Source organism: Anguilla anguilla, chromosome 14 (genome assembly GCF_013347855.1).
Source record: "Anguilla anguilla isolate fAngAng1 chromosome 14, fAngAng1.pri, whole genome shotgun sequence".
NCBI classification, from domain to species: domain Eukaryota; kingdom Metazoa; phylum Chordata; class Actinopteri; order Anguilliformes; family Anguillidae; genus Anguilla; species Anguilla anguilla.
Window position 1 is genome coordinate 15,002,548 of NC_049214.1, and position 24,217 is coordinate 15,026,764.

Below are 24,217 nucleotides of genomic sequence, written 5' to 3' on the forward strand. Positions count from 1 at the left end.
TATGATTCACATCATTATCTTACTCATCAAGCCATTCCATGACCCCTCGTGCTCTGTGGATGAGGGCATTGTCATTCTGGAAGAGACCACTCCCATCAGGATCGAAATGTTTCATCATAGGATAAAGGTGATCACTCAGAATAAATTTGTATTGATTTGCAGTGACCCTTCCGTCTTAGGGGACAAGTGGACCCAAACCATACCAGGAGAAGGCCCCCCACAGCATAACAGCCACCAGACCCCCTCACTGTAGGGGTCAAGCATTCAGGTTTTTATCATTCGAAAATATGGTTAAGGATGACTCACTTGACCACATCTCTGTAGACCAGTACCTATAATTTTTGCACCACTGAACTCTCAAATGTGCATTTTTTGTACTTTGTAATGAGGGGTTTATCCACTGCAACTCTATAATATCCCTCTCTGTCTACAAAGTCTGATCACATTCTGCATTGACATTCTCAGTCACCTGAGGAAGAGTCACTCTTCTGTTTTTCCTTATACCCTTATACTAATGTATGAGCGTCACGGTCATTGAATGTGCACTTTTGACCACAATATATGACCCTATTTACTGATGTCTTCCCCATAGATCTAAATGCAGATGTCACTTTAGTCACTGTTCTTACTGAAACAGTCTATGTGACTGAAGCTCCAGCCGTCCGTGCCCCAATAATGAACTCCTTCAAAGTCACTTAGATCTTTTCCTCTTTCCACCTTTATCCAAAATCGAGGTGATCTGGGAGTGCTCAGTATTTTTCTACATGCCACAGAGCATGATAGGATGTCAATTGCTTAATTTTATCATGCAGTACACATATATGGAAGCATCTGCATGGTTCTCCACTCATTTATTCAAGTTTTTCCTTTGTCACCCACATGTATGTGTGTATATATATATATATATACACACACACACACACACACACATACATACAATATTAAATAAATAACCAGTATTTTTATTGAGAAATGAGAATATTCTTTTCTTTTTTTGATTTTTCACCTACTGAATGAAAATCTTAATCACCTTGGTAACACTGGTTGCAATTCACTACTGCTGTCAGCACACAGTGGGAGTTATACCTCTCCCCTCACAATCACAACAGGGATTATTCAACTCCCGCTGTTCCTTCCTGTTTTCTTCAGAAGTTCCACATACAATAACCCTTCAGATTCAGCTATGTCTTCATTACCGAACATTCAATTGAACAATGGCAGAGATAAAATGATAATTGATACAGTATAGCCTAAAAAATGTCTTTGGAATTAAACCTTGTATAAATGGAACATCAATTATTCAATTAATGTATAAAACCTTTAATTGCTCTCTAAACCATGTGTAATGCAACATGGTACAATATAAATTGATGGTGTCGTGCATTCTTCTGGATCAGTACACAGAACTGGCATTCCAGATGACCGATCAGCTGGTGAAATCTCACCTTCCACCTGCATTGTGCAGGTCTTGACAAAGCAGAAGTTTGAACTTTGTGACATTTTGGGAAACAAAAAACATTTCTGTCCTTGTTCAGCTGACAATTACTAATTGTAAGTGGTTTTACAGTAGCTTTGTGGATCGTGGTTCTCTCCACAATCACAGTAGATTTACATTAAGGTACCTTCTGACATCCAAGGTGATATAACCTCAATCAGAACTCTGGACAAAGAAGATTACTGTTAGATGATATTTTCGTTGTGTGCTTTGTTCTCAAGGAATTCACAGAATGAATGATTCCTTTGACCCCTGATGTATGCATGTACCAGAAGAACACCATTTTAAAAAACAACAACATATGATTCACAAAAAACCCACAGTGGGTGGACAGTACACACAACTGCACTACCAGGGAAACAATCTGCTGTCTGAGTCATGCATATTTCAACTGTTATCAACATAAATTTCAGTGTAAAAATGATTCATTTCTATACCAATGGGTCTCAATATAGGGCATGTATGATTCACAAAGAATGAGAATTATCTCACAATATACAAGGATTTTATAAGAAATCTGTCAAAAATGCAACAGTTTAATAGGCAATGGGCTCCCCAATGACCATGGCAACTGTCAGAGTTGCAAAAGGAAGACAATGCTATGAGGTACAGTATACAGGACTTCAGTACCAGAGTTTTCCTTCTTTGTATTAATAGATATAGATGTTTTGTCGTTACAGGCATATTGCATGATGACAAAGATTACATGAAACTTGTCCCCTGTAATTTGTTTTCTGCAGTAATTTAAATTGCCGATTTCATTGTACTGTGACATATTTAGGCAACTAATAACCATGTAACTTTAATAAAAATCTTTCATATGAAATGGTCCAATTCTATGAATTGAGAGATTTTCCAAGAAATTAATGAGGCCAATTTGCAGATTATTCAACCAATGTGGTTCAATGGTTTATTTTTTTGTTTAACTCATAATTATTCATGCATCATTACTTGTATGTTAAATTAAAATGAATCTATTGTCATATGACAGGCACTTTGCAATTAATGTTCATGAATCAGCACTTGCTAAACTTCAAAAATAGGTTTGAGCAAAACCAGACTTTTCTAAATTTCAAAAATAACAGTGCTCATGCAACTGAGACAAGGCACAGCCTCATGTATAAATTAATGCAACAGAGAAGGTGAAACTTGGCATGACCCTCGCTCAAAAGAACTTTTGAAGTCTGATCTGATGGCCAAAGCATGTTTTTCAAATAAAACTCATGACCTGTGCTTCATAACCATTGGGGCATGGCTGGGTGGTGACAGCCTTTGCATTAGTGAATCGGTTTTATTCATATGGCGTGGATAGCCTTCACAGCTGTTGTGGAATAAGAAGCACAAACTGAGCTTGATATATATATATATTATTGTACATCTACCCCAGAGTGCTTATCCACATGAAATCAATCTCTCGACCACATCCTGTGAATTTTTGGATTATATAAGGGGAAAAATATGATTGTAACCGCTGGATTACATTCATATCAAGAGAGACAAATAAATTCCTCTTAAAAATAAAAGTAACTGGTAAAAAAAAACACCCACTGGTGTTTGGTAATGAGGAAGAGGAACTTCATTCCTTAAGGTAAAGATAAGGTTTTAAACTGCTCGTCAGGGTAGCAGCAGATGAATCATATTCGTCTCTAAGGGATCTCTTGGCAGTAATCCTTCATGCCTTTACTCTGCAGATTGTGCAATACAAGACCTCTTCAGCTGAACAACACCCAGAGCCCCCTGGATATACAGTGTATGTCCAAAAACATGTGGGGGCTTCAGCTCTCTTGAATCACTGTAAACATTTACTTTAGAATTAGTTTGTTAGTATTCAAACCATTTGCAATTGTCCTATGGAGACAAAAGCAACAGAAGGCTGTTATCTTTGCCATCACAAGATTTGTGTCAAAGGCAGAGAAACAGCCAATATCTGCATTGGTTGGTACTCCCTACAGCTGAGTGGCGGAGCTGTCTACATAGCTGATCAGGACAACACCAGCCTGTTCCTCAAGCCTTACTGACTGCACAGGTCGACCCCAAGGACAGTCAGAGTGCATCTGTTCCACTGTGCGCAAGGGTGCTAAGAACATTTGGCAACATTAAGCAGATGGTTCCCCCTAGTGGCTACAGTTGTTCATAGCACAATGAAGCACTGAATGTGTTTGCAATGCCAAGGACAAACAATTGAATAACGGTACACTGAACAAGAATTTGATATAGATTAAAAATATACATGAATTATAATGTAATCCGGTTCACGGAAGTGTGCCCCTTATAAGACCCCCAAAGGAAAGCAGACTGTATTTACAGCGCTGACAGGGAGTCAGCAGGTTTTGATAAAGAGACCGTTGCAAAACATCCTACTTGATCAGCATTATGCAAACTTTAGGTTCTCCATAATACAATGCAATCAAGTTTGGTATTGTTGGAAAGCCGATGTCATGGGGAACAAGTTGGTGTGGTATAGTGAGATCTGACTAAAGATACCTATGGGTCAGCACCCAGCCAGCTACAAAGGTCAATCCCGGTGTGATAGACTTAGAGATAGATAGCACAAGCAGATTCATTGATGTACTGTTTTTATGATTGCATCTTTATTTGAAGACCTGAAGTTCTCTTTTGACCCTTGGGTATGTAAGGTGAAAAGTGGAATTGTTCAAGGAGAATTGTCTATACGACCTCCTGCACACCATTTGCATAAAACCATTCCACTACACACATTTTGTGCCATTGTATATTGACATCATTGAGCAATGAAATTCCCCAGTGCTATTTTTAGCTCTTCAATTCATATTTACCCTTTGGAATTTATACCACAGATTACGTCAATTTTTAAAAAGTTTCAAAACTGTATTGACCTTCAATTCAGTCGAAATTCCAATTTAATAAGATTTTAATCTATGGAATGACATTAGCAAAATCCACAAAAAAAGCTTTTTTCAATTTAGTGCACTGTATGGCTCATAGGAGACAATAAACCAGATCCTGTTAGATAATACTAACAGGATAATGTGCCATGTCACAAAGCAATCACCATCTCCAAGCTGGTTCCACAAACATGACAGCGATTTCAGTTTATTCCAATGACCTGCAATGTCCCCAGATCTCCATCCAATAGAGTACCTTTGGGATAAGGTGGAACCGAAGGCTTGCAGCATGAATGTGTGGCAGAAAAATCCCAAATCCATAAGGAATGGAAAGTAGGGATGCATGATACATGGGTAAGTATATTTATATTTATTTTTTAGCTTCAAACAGACACGTGAGGAAGCAGTGTCAGTTACAGCCCACAAACGTCACTGTCTAATGTATCTGGCCAGTCCATTTGGGTACATAAAACCAGTGTAAAAACCCCATTAATTCATCCATCACCACGGTGTCAACTTCCCCGCAGTCAACATTCCTACTTCCACGTTGTAAAATTACTCCTTTGTGTTGTTTGGTTTAGCCTACGGATGGCCTGAATACAGCATCTTATGCAAAGCTATAGTTTTCATTTCGGCCTGGTCCAAATTTTGAGAAATAAATATGTTTTTCCCCTTATGATGTGGTGATGTCTTATTTTAAATGTCAAGCTCTGGATTATGATATGAACATTTCCTATATAGACCAAATTAATTTCAATTATTATTATCAATAATTGTCAATTATGACAGGGAAATAATTATTAGGTGACAGTATCAGCTAAAATTCTTTAGATTTTGGTACACAAAGTGGCCACTGAGTGTGTTTTGTAACTGAATAGCTCTGAATAGATCGGTTAAATGTTAAATAGGTTAAATGTTCATCCTATCAACGTTCTCTCAACATGTTCCTTAATGCATAATGCTTCTTAGCACATGCATTTTCCTGCAAACAGTACATATTCAGAAAATTTCCTGTTTGGAATAGTAGAGTAGGGAATTGCCCATAATAGAGACTGCTGTTTTTCGGCCACAAAGGGCAGAAGTTGTATTCCCCCTTTTTTGCCTCTATTCTGTATTCAAGCTGTTGAGATTGGCTAAATTTAACATAAGCTGGATGGCTCAACCTGTTCACACAGGACAAAAGAATCACACATACAAATATTTGAATCTGCACATGAACATGCGTAATAAACTGTCAGTAAACACACCATGCATAATAGACTGCCAGTAAATGAGACAGGGGTGTATGATAAAACTAAGTTGGTTTGCAAGAATATCATTTTTACTTTATCCCATACTTGTCAAGACACAGGATTTGGAGAGCACAGGTGCAGTATCTTCTGAATTCCTCCAATATCGACAAAAAGGGACAGAAGGAAGAGATTAGATTGGTGGAATTATGATATGTGGAACAAAGCCAACACATTGGTTTATTTTCTTTTTTTATTTGCATATATACTTTATATGTATATGTAATAGGCCGATTGGAGACACTAAATTGCCCATAGGTATGAGTGTGTGAGCGATTGGTGTGTGTGCCCTGCGATAGATTGGCGGCCTGTCCAGGGTGTATTCCTGCCTCTCGCCCAATGCACGCTGCTCATCAACATCCAAAAATGTTCCATTTAATATGTAACACTTCACACACAAAACATTGTGAGCTAGCTTTGTGGTTGCTAGGATACTGAAATCAGTGGTTGTTGAAAGTAATTTGTTGTTGGGATGAAAACATCAAACATACTCTTACATTCTCTGAGCGCTGGCTGCATTCTCCCATGAGTGAATTAATGCTGTTGGAGATGTGACCAAATGGTCTTAAATCAGAAACCAAGATTCTGAAGATTCTTTTTGAAATTCAGAAAAGATTCTGAACTGTGTATAAAAATACATGCGTACAGTTGTATTTCCAGGCAATCTACAGCTTATATTAAATGGTTTCGAAACATAACTTATGGGGAAAAAAAGAAAACTGACACTTCCACTCCAGTAAGGGTCTTTGGAAATTCAGGCTCTCTCCTAACAAACCCAATACATGTATCCATTTGACTGCAGTATTCTCTTGGCACAGTCTCAAAATGTGCACTTTGACCACACCTTTCAGGATCTGCTCTATATCGAGCACACATTCACCGCGCCACTCTGGCTGTGTGTTACATTTAAGCGACAGATTAAATTTCCATCTTTACAAAGCCTCTCTGTTCCACCCACACTCTCGTTCGTTGCAGTTTCTAAGCTTTGTTGGATGATATTTTTTTCACGTTGAACACATTACATTTACTGTGGGGTTTATGTCTGATAAATTATTCTGCCAGTGTGTATGATTAGTGTCTTTGTGAATGCAAGGGAAAGTGATGCCAGCTTCGGGACGTCCCTTTGAGGTCAGGTAAACCTACAGTTCAATCCACAAAAGCAGCAATGTGTTTTGTTATCAGCAGCAATGAATTTGTCTGACGAAGTATAGATTTTTTACTGCCTTATGCAACACTGGGTTTTGGTGTCACTAAAAGTAAAGTCAAAAGTCAAAAGCTTAAGCTGAGTTTCAATCCAAAACAAAATATCCCTGTATGCAACATGCACTAAATAGCTTTGAAGAGTTGCTATTCTGGTTGAGAGTTGTTTTTCCAATTGATGCATTGCTACATTGCCAGAATGACCCCCGGACACCATCCTCTTAACCTTTCTAAAAGTGGGTTAGTATTTCATGTTAAATATTTAACCTTTTACTTTCAGCATTCTGAAAATTCCATAAGCCTCGTGTTAGAGTTTTATGAGCAGATACAGAGATTGTGCAAAATGCCTACACTTTTCATGTATGCCTTGCAAGATCATTTCATTCGTGAGATCTTGACAAATGTGGTACAACCTGCCTATGATCATATCAGATGTAGGAATAACTCGTTGCAAGATCAGTAGGATGCAGTTGTTTGTATTTAAATGCTGTTTAAAAACTTGGCATGTAATAATATAACAATCTGTTCCTAAGTATGATTTTTGGGTCAGTTTGCATAACATATTCATATAATTCACAATCTATTAATGGCATGTAATTACTTTCCTTTTGATTTTATTTTCTGAAAAAATAAACAATTTTTCTGAACCTTGTTTAAAATGCAATTTATTTCTCCAACTGTCATTTGTCATTTAAAGTATACCAAAGTAGGTTCTGAACATCCACCAGCCCCAAAACCATCAAACACAGGGATAGAAATCTTGCAAAGTGGATAAAGAAAACAAATGTCATCTGTCAAAGCTGTCCTATGTTTATCAAACCGTAGTGGCAACGATGCAGTGTGATTCTTTGAGTGAAACGGTTAATTTACATTTCAAAGGTTATGATTTGGCAGCAGTGGCATTTTTGGCCATACATTGAGTAAATTGACAATCCGGTAGCATAACTTTTACTCTTGAACAATTGAATTTCAGTACATAACTATACTATGCAGGCAACACACCAGCCTAAACTGAGATTTTGCAACAGATAGTGGTTTGTGCAGGAGAAATTCTCAATCCTTAAACATTAACATAAAACACTCTAGGAGTATAGTGCCATAAAACAGTATTTGCCCCCTTCCTATTTGCTCAATTATTGCATATTTGTCACACTGAATTGTTTCAGATCTTTATACAAAAGTAATGTAAACAATTATCATTTCATTTATTTAATGAAGTTCAGACACCCATTATCACCCATGTGAAAGTAATTTACCCATAATCACTGGCAGCACCACCTTTAGGATAAAAACTAATTCAATGGTTTCTGAGCATGTACTGCTTGTTTCTGGTCCTGCCACAGCATCTCTATTGGGTTCAAGCCAGGACTTTGACTAGGCCACTCCAAAACCTTACTTTTGTTGCTTTTCAGCCATTCAGATGTGGACTTGCATTTATATTTTGGTTCATTGCTTTGCTGCATAATCCAAATATGCATCAGCTTCAGCTAACGGACAGATGACCAGGCATTCTCCTTAGGAATATTCTGGTACGGAGCAGAATTCATGGTTTCTTCAATAATGGCAAACATTGTCGTGATCGTCCAGGTCCCGAGGCAGCAAAACATTCCCACACCATCACAGTATCATCAAGTTTGACTGTTGGTATAATGTTCTTACTATGAAATGCTGTCTCTGCTTTATGCCAGACATAATGAGACCTGTGTTGTCCAAAAAGTTCCACTTTTGACTCATCTGTCCATATCACATTTTTCCAAAAGGCTCAGGGGTCATCCAGGTGCTGGATGCTAATGTGAGATGAGCACTGAGGTTTATCTTGGTTAGCAGTGACTTCTGACTTGCTGAACATTATTCCATACAAACCTGCAGTTAAATACAAAACAATTAAGAGGTTTTTAAGGCTAAATTAAAGATCCTTCAACATTTGTTTTAGTGTTAATTAATTAAAATTGTTGCCAGTAGTCCAATAATAAAAGCAGTAATTCAAACCAACAGATGAGGAACTAGTTAAAACAAAAACTCAAACCTAATTGATAATGGATGATATGGCCACAATGCACGATTTATGGGAGCCATTAAACAGTAATATTTCTGTCCTCTGTTATTTCCATGATGATACACGCACCCTTGTTGTGTTTGGCTTGTCTTTTCAGGCAACTATTTCTGTAGCTGACAGAATTTTGAGCCAATGTACATTTTTGTGGCTTTACATGGCAAGGAATATAGGTAGCGTGAAAGCAATGCTCAACTGAGAATACACATGCTCTTTATACACTACTCAGTCTGTAATCAGGAATCAGGAAAACCACCAAAACTCAAACAATCATCTGTGACTTTGCTTTCTCAGCCTTCCTTGGGCTGAGAAATGATAACTACTGAGGCTGAAATATGTAAATATGCAACACATCAGTTCCTATTCCATCTTTCAGATTGACCACTGCTATCTGATGAACTTGACTTTTGACACAGATAACTGGCCTCTGCTAGGCTTCTAGAGATGGCTTATTATAGGGCTGTGGTGTTGTAAAAGCAGACCATGTGTTTAACAAGTATTGCACTGCTTTTTACAGTATGATAGCCTAAGGCATGCTGTGTCAAATTCCCAGGGGGCCACAGTGTCTGCAGATGTTTGTGGTTTTCTTTCAGTCAGCTGTCAATTAAGGACTTCGGGGGGGGGGAGAAAGTGTGTGGATTCTTTAGCCAATCAAAGACTTAAATTAATCGCTGGTGCTTGTGGCCTAAGGTATAGTATTGCATTAGAATCCTTTCAGATCCATGAATAAAAGGTTACTCCTGTCCATCCCTTGCAGAAATTGCGTATATGTAAATATATTGGGAAAATATTAACACGCTTTACTTTCTACGGCACAGAATTGCATTCAAAGAATTATGTTATAACAATCCCTGCTCAAAAGCGTATAGGCTACCTACTGGGTAGTTTACAGTAATGTTCCCTGCGTGTTTTGTGGCTTCCATGCTTTTAATGACTCCATCTTTTGTGACGGTCAGGTACTCGTGCCAAACCTTTAACTCAGTTGTACCTGCAATGGTCCACCAATCAAAGGAAGAGACCATTTGGTTATTTAAAGGCATACTATTCAGGATTTTTAACTTGAAAATAGTATAAAATAGCCATACTAAGTCATTGCTATGACGCACTGGGAATCTCTTTTGGGCAATGCACTTTCGCCAAATTTGTGCAACTTTCTGTATTTGCTGTTCTAAAATGTGTGGCACTGTTTCCTGTGTGGGAATGGGTGACTGTGGCAACAGAGCCTATGGTTTAGGATCAGATTTCAAATGAGTGTTTGTTGTTATAGCTACAGATGGGTGACAAATTGAGGAAAAACCTGAATAAATGAGTGGAGAAACATGACGAATGCAGATGCTTCCAGACTGGTGTACTGCATGATACAGTTAACCAATTAACATCCTGTCATGCTCTGTGACATGTATAAAAATACTGAGCAGGCCCAGTTGACCTCAATTTTGGATCAAGATGGCAAGAGAAAAAGATTTAAGTGACTTTGAAAGAGGGTTCATTATTGGGGCACAGATGGCTTCTGCTTCAGTCACAGACTGTTCAAACGGCTAGCAACAGTGACTAAAGTGACATCTGCATTTAGACCTAGGCGAAAGACATCAGTAAATAGTTGCTAGCATTTTTAGCACTGAATGACTACATTTTGTTTTGTCAGACTCCTATCAATGTTGCTAACCCCCAGGGAAGAGCAGGGCAAAAAGGGGTAAAATGTAACAGACTTTTTAGGTCAATGCATTGAGCTTGAACAACATAGTTCAGGTTAAACATGCAGAATTACCATCTCTTTGTCTCCAATGAATGGCGAGGAGTTCAAAAGATCCTGCTGCTTTATTAATCTTGTTTGTTGCCGCAGGGGACCAAAAACAGAGCAGTCATCTAAGTGTGTAAACATACATACCAAAGCAGTATTACCTGCCTAGCTAAATATGTTGTACTTTTGTGCATATTTTTCCCATTTTGCTAAAGTTCTTTATATTTGCATATCACTATTACTAGCCTATAATTCATAATGTGTATTACTTGTGCTAGCAAGGCACCGTGAGGGATTTTGCTCAATGCCTAAGAAAAAAAACATTATGTTGCATCTGCTTGAAGCTTTAGTATTGGTGGAAGACTTTTGGGCCTGCTCCCTCCCTTGGAGTTCCTGGGTATTATGTTAAATGGTAATTTCATGCAAGCTTCCCTGCCCAGAGAGGAACTCTTTTAGGTGTCCTCTTGACACGTGTCCTTTTACATCGGGTCTGCTGTTTGGGGGTTTCTGGTATTCCTCCTGTGTAGTAGGGGAGCTGTATCATGCTCCTAGTTAAATATGGTAGTGCACACACAAGCGTGCAATGTAGTGCCTGAAGCAGATCTATTCAGCACTGAACCAAAAATGTACATACATATTCAATAAAATATTTAATAGTGAATGGCCCTGACTGAAATTCCTTTTTTGTCATGTGATCCATAGACTATAATCTGTGGCATCACACCCCATACAAAATGTGTTGTGTACTTTAAGTCTTTACAAAACAGCGTGCTGAGTTCCAGTACTACAGTCCGAATTTTGGTGCAGTACTACCATGTTTTTCAATTTTGAGTCTCATGGTATTTCATGCTTTTTGAACTTGTGAACATAATCAATCAGGATTTATTTTGGAAGAGGGACTTCAGTCCTTACATTATGGCTGGAGGTATGTTAAGTATCTGAGCACTCAGGGGAAGTACAAAGTACTATTGCCTCAAGCTGCCCAGTGCTCTGCAGATTCCCGTAGATCTACAGAAGCAAATCTAGCCAGAAATTCACCTGAAAGAGGTTAATATGATAGGCTTTACAGTTTGTAATTGTGAAAAATGCTCTGTTTAGTGCCGTCTCAGAAATGCACACTGTGGATCAATTATCAATGCGTGCTGTATGCATATTCTTATACAATATAGACAATGACGATGGTAAAAGTTTGCATAAAAGTATTTGGCAATAGTACATTAATTTACCTAATTTATTCATTTTCATTTTAAATATTTATTCAGTCTGGTAATACATTTTTTACATGAAGACCAGAGCAGATTATTTAGCAATTACTTTTTTTCTAGACGTGAATCCAATGTTTGCTTCAGAAAATGTCCATTGCATGTCACAAACAAAATTCTTTTAACACAGTATTAATATTTTCCACAAACACTGCAAGGTACAAAGTATACAAATCTGTGTGTGTTCTGATGCACAGCTGGGGATGGCCTCTGCATTATGTGATGAACAAAGAAAGATCGACAAGAAGGATAATTGGCTTGCATCATTTTATTAAGCGGGGGCATTAAAACAATACCTCAAAGAAAAAATGTTCCCCTTTAGGCTCGAGAACAATATCTTTATAAGGCCCAATGATTAGGCAATGGACAGAAGCTGTAGTGATTGCAATGAGTCACAGCTGCTGCCATACCAGTGAGTATGGCCAGCACTGCCCCCTGCTGGATGGCACTGCAATCCCTTCCTGGCTTTGTACCTCAACAAAAACATGTTTTCAATGTACAAAAATACCAAGCTACTCGTACATACAAAGCACTGCAAAGTCATTAATTAAAACTTGCAAAATATAGGCATGCCCTTCGAAGTATTGATATTAAAATCAGGCCAAGTTAGGGTGAACAACACTGGCTAACAACACTGGCAATGCCATACCTACCATCCCAGTATGTGTGTGTGTGTGTGCACGCATATATGTACACATGCATGATGGCAGTTAATGCTACTACATAAAATAGAATCAGTAAATTAGCAGAAATACTAATAGTAATTAGAGAAAACTCGTATTACACAGTATGAGATATGCGGCAGTGGACAAAGTAAAAAGAAAGTAAAAACAATCCAACAGCAACAGAGGGTGATTGTGAGTACAAAAAGAATGGTAACAAATAGTGAAAAATAGTATTGGGAGGGGGTTGGAAGGGAGGGGTGAAAGACTTAAGGAGGCTGGTTTGATGAGGGAGGTTTCTTCCTTGTGCTTTAAGAGGCAGAGCCCAGTCTGTGTGCCTTCACTGACAGATAACAACACTCTCCAGAACTGCCTGTTACAGTGGCATCATGGGAAAGCAGAAGATCATCCTGGACAAGTTGGCACGGATCTTCTATATCCGTAATTTGCTTCTGCGCCAGGCTCTAGCTGAGTGTCTGGGGACCCTCATCTTGGTGGTAGGTGTCATGTAATTTTTGGTCTCTGGAGCAGTTTCACATTTCTACAGTACTTTTAGCTTTTAGACAACATGAAAACAAATTGTACATATAGTTGTACATACACACAAACAAAATCTGAATATTTGCTCTTTCGATTTGGTGTAACAATAGTTTTACTGAATAATCAGTAATCAGTTTTACTGTGGGATCATGCAAACGTGTGCAAATTGAGTTATATAAAATACTGGTTTGGTATACAGTTTGTATTTTTTTAAATACCTTCGCATTGTAATTAATACAGGGTATTAACAGTAAGCTGAACCACACAAAGGAGTGTATTTAACAGAATGCTTTATTTTGTCAGAAATGCCAGTTGCGATAGGCTTCCCATAAACTGGTCATTTTTGGGTCTAATCCTGGTTAGATTTTATGCGGTTTGGTATGAAATTACATTAACATTAAAATTTATAGTATAGACATTTCAGAACTAATATGGCCTGGGGGATTTGTGAGCAGTTGTTTAGCATGTACAATAGCTGTGCTGCATGGCTTTGTTTGCTATCCTGCACTTTTTATTTTAGTTTAATTTTATTTTGTATTTTTCAGTCATAATGAATAAGTTCATGCAGACTTTATTAGGACTGTGGGGGGAAAAAGTATTGCATTTCAAGCACTAGAAAGGGGTTAATCCAGTTGCTGAAGTAATGTAGGGTACAGGCATGTGTGCCTTTTAAGATCTGTGACACCATTTAATCTGATACCAACCAGCTTTTTGGCTGGACTGCACCAGCGGGGCCAGCCCTACAAAACGCAAATGTCTGTAACTGACTGAGTGAGTGATGAAGTCACACCATTGATCGGCCGGATCACGTGTGTTAGGTCCAGCCATATACTAGGTTTTAACCTGGTCTTGTTTCCTGTAAAGTGAAGCAGCACAGTCAGGTGCTGAAGGCCTCCCAGGCACTCTGCTCTACATGTAGATACATGGAAGGAAAACAAGCACCTGAGCTTCCTGAAACTGGTCCTGGGCCCCCTGCAATGTGTCGGTTTCCATTTCAAGTGAAATTGGGAGGACCAAACTGTTATGAGCTGCTAATAAACATCGACAAACAAGCAACATTACACTCACAGGACTCTAATAACTAGTTCAGAATTACCCCCCAAAACACTTCCCTTTAATAAAAACATATTCACCAAATCCAATTATGTATTATAATTTACATTTATGGTTTAGTTTATCTAAAGCATATCAAATTAATGTGGGGTTTATTCAGGTGCATCAAGAAGCATTGGGTCTTGAAAGCTTTGATATACAGTGTCTGCTGCAATCTTGCTAATACAAATTAGTGTCCAGTGTGTGAATAAAAGAGAATAAAAACCAGAGGGTATTTATGTAGATTTATTTGGATTGTTGGGGACTAAATAGAAATTCATTTTTTTAGCTGACGAATAAAACAGTTAGAAAGTGCCAGTACCAATTGAAAGGGTGCATGTTTGACAGAATAAACATACTTTTCTGGATGAAGCCACAAAAGGTGGCAAAATGAAGATTAACTGAATGAAAGCACAAAATAATTGTTGTATGTTTTGAGCCTAAAGGATTTTCATCTGAGGCTTGCAAATGTCCTAAGACACCACACAGACACTAGATACAACTCATTATCTGTGGTTTATTGTATCTGTGTTTATTATCTGTAGAAACTGACTGTTTTGCAGTGGTTTAATTCAACTAGATCAACAGTTTTTATAATGGGTCATTTCCTAATGAGCTATTGCTTCTGGAATTTGTGCTTGCACATTCAAAATGTATAAGTGACACAAGTGATGGACTTATTGACTGAAACTGAGCAGCTTAAGGTGCTACATGTATACACAAATAGTTTAAAACAGCTCTTGGATGTGAGGTCTCAAAAGTTCTATCCAATAGCAATACCTTCCGGTTTCAAAGACTATAGTCTGGGTGAAAGCTATACCTAAAAGTTCTGGTCCACCGGAGATGAGGTCATCTGCTATTTACACCGCAAAAACCAAAAGCTTAGACACATAATTCTGACAAAAGCAGTAGTGCTCAGAACCGACAAATGAATATGGAATCAGGACCTCTTGAGCGTACTATATTGAGGCTGAGATATAAGAGACACCATCTGAAGTTTAAAGTTTCCTTAAGAAATCAGCAAGCTCCTTAGCGGTGTGTATTTTGTATGCCACAGTGTTTCCACAAGTGGAAGTTTACTAACTGTAGTTTTCTTACTCAGCTCTCGATGCTTTACAGATATAATATGCTTTCACGGTTCTGTTTTCTTATTGGGCAGATGTTTGGCTGTGGTGCAGTGGCCCAGCTGGTACTCAGCGGTGGCTCCCATGGGATGTTCCTTACTGTGAACTTTGCTTTTGGTTTTGCGGCCACCTTGGGCATCCTGGTATGTGGACAGGTTTCAGGTGAGGCAATTATAGCAATAAGGGAGTTGATATACAGAGGATTGATGTATGTTTTGAAGCCTCCATTTAAAATGCACTTGTACAGTGTTTGTATAACACATAATTGTTTTGTTTAAGTATAAATATAAGCTTGAGACATCTGAAAGTCTGGTGTGCTGGCAAAGCAGAGTGCTGCTGTGGCTGAGCTGGAATTGAAACCAGAAAGTTTCCAGTTCAAATCCTGGGTGGGGAATTGTTGTTGAACCCTTCAGAAATGGTTCTTGAAATATTCAGTGACAAAAGTAGACACCGTGTGCCACCCTGGTTAAGCACTAAAAAAATCCAAGCAAGCTCCTGATGACAAATTTAGTTTCAAGAGCTATCCAAGAAGCAAGCACTGCTTTGTCTCTTGTGAGCCTTGGAAATGTCTGACTTATTTCAAGAAAGCAGTTAGTTAATATATTTTTCTATCATTCTTTTATAGGAGGTCACCTCAACCCTGCTGTGACCTTTGCCCTGTGTATTCTTGGGAGAGATCCTTGGAGGAAGTTTCCGGTCTTTTTCTTCTTTCAGACTCTGGGTGCCTTCCTGGGCTCAGGAATAATCTTTGGCATGTACTTTGGTGAGTATTTGGAAATAAACGATTCAGTTACACTAAACTTAAAACTTGTATAGCTTAATATATACTGCCTGGCCAAAAAAAAAAAAAGTTGCACACCAATATTTCGTTGGACCGCCTTTAGCTTTGATTACGGCACGCACTCGTTGTGGCATTGTTTCAACAACCTTATGCAACGTCACATTTATTTCTGTCCAGAATTGCATTCATTTTATTTATCCGGCAATAAAAGGAAGTCAGCTGAGTACCTGAATGTACTGAATGACCAGGTTATCCCATCAATGGATTTTTTCTTCCCTGACGGCACGGGCATATTCCAGGACAACAATGTCAAGATTCATCGGCCTCAAATTGTGAAAGAGTGGTTCTGGGAGCATGAGGAACCATTTTCACACATGAATTGGCCACCACAGAGTCCTGACCTTAACCCCATTGAAAGTCTTTGGGATGTGCTGGAGAAGACTTTACGGAGTGGTTTGACTCCCCCGTTGTCAATACAAGATCTCGGCCAAAAATGCAATTCTGGATGGAAATAAATGTGGTGACGTTGCATAAGGTTGTCAAAACAACCCAAGCCACGACAAATGCGGGAGACTTTTTTTTGGCCAGGCAGTGTAGTATTGACTAGTATTTCTTCTATACAGGTGTACTAATGTGTGTCCAATGCTTCTGCAGCAGAAATGTGGTGCTGGTAGTATTGCACTGTTCAGTCTCTGCTTCACTTCAATCTTTTCAGATGCACTGTGGGACTTTGGACAAGGGAAGCTGATTGTGGTGGGACAGAATGCCACAGCCGGGATCTTTGCCACATACCCCTCCAAGCATCTCACTCTGGTGAATGGCTTCTTCGATCAGGTCAGACCAGCACTTCCCACTCCCGCAATCGGCATTCAGGAACAAGCATGTGCTCATAATTTATGAATGAGTCTTATTACACATACTATGCGTATATATTGTATAGTGAACTTGATTGTTTTTTGTTAATATTGCAAACCTACATTTTCTATTCTGCCGCTGGTTCTGTCTGCCACTGTTTCTGCAAAAGATGTCTCCAGGGTCATGGAGTATATTTATTGACTGAGAAATGTAATGGTCTTCTCACAGATGATTGGTACTGCTGCCCTCATTGTGTGCATATTGGCCATTGTGGATCCATACAATAACCCTATACCTCGGGGCCTGGAGGCCTTTACTGTGGGATTTGTGGTGCTGGTCATTGGCCTCTCAATGGGATTCAACTCTGGATATGCAGTCAATCCTGCGAGAGACCTAGGGCCTCGCCTGTTCACTGCTCTTGCTGGATGGGGCACTGAAGTCTTCACGTAAGTAATTCTTCTCCAACACTTCTGCAGTCCACTTCTTATATATTGAAGTCATAAATTCAAGTAAGGTGAACATGTCTAATTTTATGAAAGTGAGTTATAGCTACAGTATGTCAAAATGGAAAGGGATGACAGCTACTTAAATGCAGTATTGCATTCTTTTGTGACAATATGAATATAATTTGTATATTATTAAATCTAAATAATATGCTGAAAATGTGGAATTGTAAATGAGCATTGCTTCACATGTTGTCAGACAAACTTGGTTCCTTCCTTTTCCCACAGTGCCAAATCCTGCTGGTTCTATGTGCCCGTTATTGCTCCATTGCTGGGGGCGTTTATCGGTGTGTTGGTGTATCAGCTGATGGTGGGCTACCATGTAGAGGGAGAGGTGCGGGACAAGGCAGAGCTGGAGGAGGAGAGTGTCAAGCTGTCCGATGTGAGCACCAAGGAAGCTGATTGAGCTGCCATAATCATGTCCATCCCCCTACTCCACTTGTTCTACTTCAACCAGCAAACTGACCTCTGACCTTCAGATAGGCCAATCACTGCAGTGCTATACAGACCCATTCAGACTTCTGAATCAAACCAGGTCCCACTTAGTCCCATTCCGCTGGGATCAATGGTCACAGGACTGCAACAAGATATCTACTCACCTGTACCTATGAAGCTGCTCAGTGGTAAAATGATCATGAATCCCAACACAATTTTTATAGGGACACTTAGGCTATTATTGGAACAGATTAATTATATCCTTTACACAGGACATTTAATTAACACTTACTTGAATGGCTGGAGTTGACATGAATGAAATTCACAGAAGATTACCCGGTTTAATCTGTATTCTAGGATTTCACGTTTTTCATCGTATGAAACATATTTGCTTACACATAAGGGGATTATTTTCATCTGAGCATGCTTCTAACAGTGGCAGTAACATGGCAAAGATATTTGCTAAATTAGCTAAAAGAGTCTCAACTGTGTGTTTTTTACACAATAAAATGCTTAGTGTTCATTTAATTTTAAGAGGTCATAAGAGTCAAATATGGATAAAATATGCATTAGCATAGTCGGTTTTACACTGAACATCTTATAATTACTGTGTGCTTGCACATCAATTGTTGTATAACCCCCTTTCTGTGTTTTTTTTAAAATTGGAATGCCACTAGTAAAGACATTTCTGGACCAGTTTATACATTAAGTTGAAATGTATTTGCTTTTTACCTGGGTGTGAAATGAATTGTTATGGAGAAAGTAAAGGACAAAAGGTCTGATCTTCATTGTGGCATATATTGGAAAGTAGGACATGTCAGTCAGACATGGCAGAATTCTTCATCTAGACTAATCCTAAAATGTCATACTGGAATATTTACTCTCATGCCAGCATTCATTGCAATTGTACCTTTCATGGGTTAAAAACTCTTTTATACAATTTTTCCACTTTTATCAAATGCTAATGGATGGTTCAACTGCAGATCATTTTCTTAAATTATCATTTTAGATAAAGGCTCTGGTTAGTGTGTAACTACATTTTAACTATTATTATTAATAATATTTTTTTTAAATATGTTTATATTTTCCGATTTTTTTTAGATTTAGGCCAATGTATGCCTGATGATACAAAACATTTTAGTGAGTATAAATATTGTATTTTATAATAATACAATCACTCTGGCACTTAAATACAAAAGGAGATCCACCACTCCCACTGTTCCAGCTGCATTTTGATATCTCAAGTAAATATTTAATCAAAACAGTATTCTTAAATTGTTTGAGGTGTTTGATCTTGCTTTTATTTGGTTTAGTGCCTTATTCTCAAAATCCTGAACTATATGCTGTGGCAAAAAAAGAAAAATCATCTTCCGTTTGTATAACTGGATCAATGACCCAATTTAGTGGACCACATATGTTTTGAAAGAGGATCACCAAGGAGCTGTCACATAATGGAATCAGACATTGACTCACATGCATTGGTTCCATCGATGTTGGTGTCAAGTAGCTGAAACATTCACAGCAGGATCTTGTGAGGTTTGACCTTCTGGCCTGGGAACCTGACCTATGGCAGGGAGGTCAGTTGATGCCAGGCTACAGGGAACCATCTATCTAGCTACTGTGACTGTAAACAAAGCTAAAGGGGATTAGTGAGAGGCTAGTCAGCTAATATAAGCTACAACATTTTGTTACCAAGTAAAAAGAGACAACTTTGCAGTTGCTGGGAATACGGCAGGACATGTATGAGAAGGGTGGTGGTTGGCTAGTGATTCTCTCTCATTCTGCAAAGTACTTTATATTCAGAGTTGTTTCTGGATGCCCTGTACTTAACAAAATCTCACTGGGTATGACAAGCAAAAGGAGAAGCTGAGTGTGTACAGGGACTTTTTTGGGATGTTGGATATTGTGCACTCATGTATTTTCTGGTGTTATAGAAAATACATGGAATCTTACTTCATTAATCACCATCACTGTATTTCATTATACAGTCCAGCACCTGTCTTTCAACATGCACTTACACGGTCACCCGTGTCCCAATATGGTACAGTACATTATGTTCCATTTAATCCGCTGTTCTTATTTTTTTTCTTATAAACATTGCTTTTGTCCCTCTAAGTCTTTTCCATTGTGGTTTAAATAAAGGAAGAATTCCTCTCAACAATGCCCTGCTTCTCGTGTTCAATTCAAATGTGAGAAAGCATTAAAGATGTATTGAAATGAGAAAACATTTCTTTCCTTCTGACCTATTAAAGGACATAATAGAAATTACACGCCTGTTTGTCCCATAGATCTGATGTGTTCACCTTTGAGACTAGTAAACTTAAAATGAAGCATTGAAATTAATGCTGTACGAATGTAGACAGGAGGATTGTGATTGTACCCAATAGCAACTCTTTTCTGTGCCCCAATATATAAATTGACACTGTGTTGAATTAAATGCTGGAACAGTGTACTGCAAAAGAAAGAAATAAATCCCACTGGTCACACTGTACTAATACTGATGTTTATGGGCTGTGAGGGAAGGAGCAGGTCATGAGAAAGGGAGAATTCTGGGAAATGTCATGTCATTAGAGCCTTGTGGTTGTGTTAATCAAGAGCTTTGGTTCTATGAATTGTAAGTAAATGTATTCTGCAGAAGTTGGGATTGGACTACCAGAGGAGAAGAATGCAAGAGATAAAATAATTTCATTAAAACCGATCAATGTTGAAATGATGCCACTAATGAAGGACTACTACTAAGAAATTGTAATTCTCTCATTAAACAATAATTACACTTATAGAATTGTACATAAAACTTCACTCCCTGTACATCCCAGTACTGTGGTTTGAGAACTCAGTTTTGTATTTTGCAGGAAGACTGAATACACAAAAAGTGGGATAATTACAGGGATTTTGACAGCCTAATTACTTCTCGGCAGTAATGGTAGTACATGTGAGATGGCTGTTCTGAAAGCTTATACAATAGGTCACTTTTAGGGTTAACCCTCTGTAGTACAGCAAGGGAAACTGGAGGTTTAGGAACATATTCTTACATTCGGTTGCATAATAACATTGCTTGAACCAAGCTTGAATGCTGAAAATGTTTAAATTACATGGAAGAACTATGAATAAATACAATAATTACTTACGGCAATTGTTCATACATTGTGAACACCTCAGTTGTTTTAGCATAGTGAATTGTGATGCAATGTGGTTTACAGAGTTTAAAGTGTTCTTTGTGAGGACTGCTAGCACATTTCTCATTGAGACATGCAAAAGCTCAGCTTGATAATTCAGATTCTGTACTCTGTAAATTAAAGTAGAACATATAGATTATAAAATCTTAGGGAACACCCAATCAGCACCCTACAACAGATTTAAGCCTACAGTCGTGGAATTTTATTTTCAAACCCAGGAAAATTAAGCACTGCAGAATGGAAAGTGTGCACAGAATTGAGGTTTTATAAAACGATCATATTCAGTGGCGCATTTCCTAGTCAGTGTCCATCATGTAGAATTGTAATCATGCTTAGTTTTTTTTAAAAAAAGATCCCACCGCTATTTCTAGCGTTCTCTGAACCCCAGAATTACTGCTCCATGCCATCTAACAGGTTCTCAGCATGTTTCTCCAAATACAGAAGGGTTCTTCCCAGCTTCATTAAGCCCCAGGCACCAGGCTGCCATTGTAAATAATGTTCTTAATGACTTGCCTGGTGAAAATAAAAATAACAGGAAAAAAAAAACCAAAAAAAAAAAAAAAAAAACTGAATTGAATGCAAGATAAAGTCCAATCTCTCACAAGCACAGCATAGCAAACCCACAGTTCACCAATATATTCACTGGCATCTTGGCTGATTCAGAGAACATTTTCCATGGCTGCAGGATCTTATGGCTGATGGGTTTAAAATGATAGCTGAACAGTTATCTGCTGTTGTGCATGTAGCCCTTGAAAGTGGTTCATTACCTTTGTTGCACAGACTGTTGTACTGACCTTGTGAACAAGAATGACAAATCATACAAGACGACCATGGTTATTTATAGTACGCAAGAACCTTGTATGGAGAGCCTGTTTTCATTATGAATGACACCAATCAGCTCCATTAATTTCTTTTAGTCGGTATGTTCTCATTTGGAAACATTACATTCAAAAAGGATGAATGACAATAAATTTAATACAATTAACAACCCAAGGGCCTGAAATACCTGGATTTCAACAGTGTAGTTTAGAGCAATGATTTAAACCCTAACGTTTAGAACAAAGCCACATTTTTCTTGATTTAGCTCTGTGGGAGTGGGAGTTTTGGGAGACCAAACGCAACTGAACAGGGATTCTTTAAGCTATTCACCGGAGGTAGAATAACCACTAAGTCTCGAAAGAGACAAGGGCAGGGGAAAAAAAGAATGAAAAGAAAAATACTCCTAAGGAAGAGTATCCGAAAGAAAAGCTCTAAACACACGTACTGGGTAAAAAACAAGCTTAAGGAGTATAAACTTTCTGAAAATAAAACTACCTGCGTAGAAAACGGAATAACTCAGACCTCGAACCGAGGCTGAAAAAGTAACACCCTAAAAGAAGAATTCTGAGTTTAGGTTGTGGCACCAACTCGTTGCCAACAACCCATTAAGCTAAAGACTGTTGTGCTAACTTTGTAGCTACAACAATTTACCTTTATACCTTTATACCTTTATACCTTTATACCTTTATACCTTTATACCTTTATACCTTTATACCTTTATACCTTTATACCTTTATACCTTTATACCTTTATACCTTTATACCTTTATACCTTTATACCTTTATACCTATTACCGGCTCTCGTGTAACGCAAGTGACACTGAAGCAAAGCTTAGCGGCTTGCTAGGGGTTTAAATAGAAACCCAACAGGTGCAAATTGTAAAAAGAGATGTGCACGCGTATAATTCAATCACGGAAATGAAGAAAACGTAATGGCCGTAATAACTGAAGAAAAGGCGCAGTTAAAACAATAGCCGTAATAACTAAAGAAAAGGCGCAGTTAAAACAATAGCCGTAATAACTAAAGAAAAGGCGCATAAAAAACCAAAGGCCGTAATAAACGAAAGAATGACGTAGGTTGGAAAATAAACGGTGTTATCACCCAAAACCGTGACAAGCTCTGTACTCCATAATTTTATATTTGTAATCAGACAGTTATTTCACTAAGTTTTGCTCGACAGAACTCAGTTCTCCTGAATAAACCTTACCTAACCTCACTACAATTATTGGTGCCCCCCGTGTGTGGATTGTTGAAACGGACAATTAATTATCTGTTTTCTCTATTCTACAATTCGTAGAGGTGGTTTCCCCAACACCACCGTGGACTCAATAGAAGGACTGCGTGTGTGCCTGGGGGCAGCAGGGGAAGTTCTGCCATGCCCTCCTGTTGGTAGGAGGGGAGCAGGTAGTGGTGGGGGTGGGTGAAATAATGGTAGGTGAAATGGTAAAGAGGCATGGATATGTGGCCTTTTTCAGGGTGATATCCCAGCATTGGCTGTGAAGAGATTGTGCCCTTCTGGGAGTTTCTGTGGAAGAATGTCAACCTGTCTTCAACTTCAAACTAAAGCTCCTATTTAATATCCATAAAATATGTTTTACTCAATCCATGCATTAATAATATAGACAGACTTACCTCATACAGTCTTCATCTGCAGACATACTAGACCCTAGCAAATCATCCTCACTAGTCTCAGTCATGGTTTCCCACTGCCAAATCCTCATGGTCTCCCACTATATGCCAGTATTATCCAATTTGACTTGTTCCAGCAATTACCTGAATTGCACTTGTGTTTTATGGGATTAAAATGGCACTCATTTGGCATGCAGGTCATTTGGCTGGTTTTAGCTTTTTCATGTAAACTCCTGAATAAGAGCTTACTACAGAAGGAAAGCAATATCTGCATATGGAAATAGACTTGCAGTAATGTATGACTGGAATATGCATCTTTAGCAGTAATACTTATGGTGTAAAGATATGCTGGTATTGCACAAGTTATAAAATACATAATTTTAACAGGCCTTGAAATGATTCAATGATTGAAATTCATGACAAACAGTAATTGGGAGAAAAGTTGTACACCAAGGCCTAAACCACATTAACATTAACAAGTGTTTTTAGACTTTACCATTTTTATATATAAAAGAATCTCAATAACAAGGTTGTTTCATGTGGTTTTCAGGGGTGTGTATGGAGTGTTGCAATACTTATTAAATCCACAAGGCCTTGTAATTAGCAGACACTAACAGCAGGATACAAGGGACTGCAGTCAGTCAGCATTTCCGCTATTAGCCATGATATCCATCAAAAGGAGAAGGTGACAAGAGGC

At 38.4% G+C, this 24,217-nt stretch overlaps 1 protein-coding gene across 2 annotated transcripts in view; it reads left to right on the plus strand.

Moving 5' to 3' along the window:
- LOC118212254 (aquaporin-3-like) overlaps nucleotides 1-20,387 on the plus strand; it is a 30,258-nt gene extending 9,871 nt beyond the window's left edge. The window contains exons 1-6 of one of the 2 annotated variants that reach the window (XM_035389964.1): nucleotides 12,887-13,063; nucleotides 15,358-15,484; nucleotides 15,948-16,085; nucleotides 16,819-16,937; nucleotides 17,187-17,404; nucleotides 17,690-20,387. In XM_035389964.1, coding sequence (XP_035245855.1) covers nucleotides 12,956-13,063; nucleotides 15,358-15,484; nucleotides 15,948-16,085; nucleotides 16,819-16,937; nucleotides 17,187-17,404; nucleotides 17,690-17,867 — 888 coding nt within the window. In that variant the 5' untranslated portion in view covers nucleotides 12,887-12,955 and the 3' untranslated portion in view covers nucleotides 17,868-20,387. Of the gene's footprint in view, nucleotides 1-12,886; nucleotides 13,064-15,357; nucleotides 15,485-15,947; nucleotides 16,086-16,818; nucleotides 16,938-17,186; nucleotides 17,405-17,689 lie in introns of those variants that run through there. The other variant, XM_035389965.1, reaches the window with a different exon arrangement.
- The last annotated feature ends 3,830 nt before the right edge of the window (nucleotides 20,388-24,217 follow it).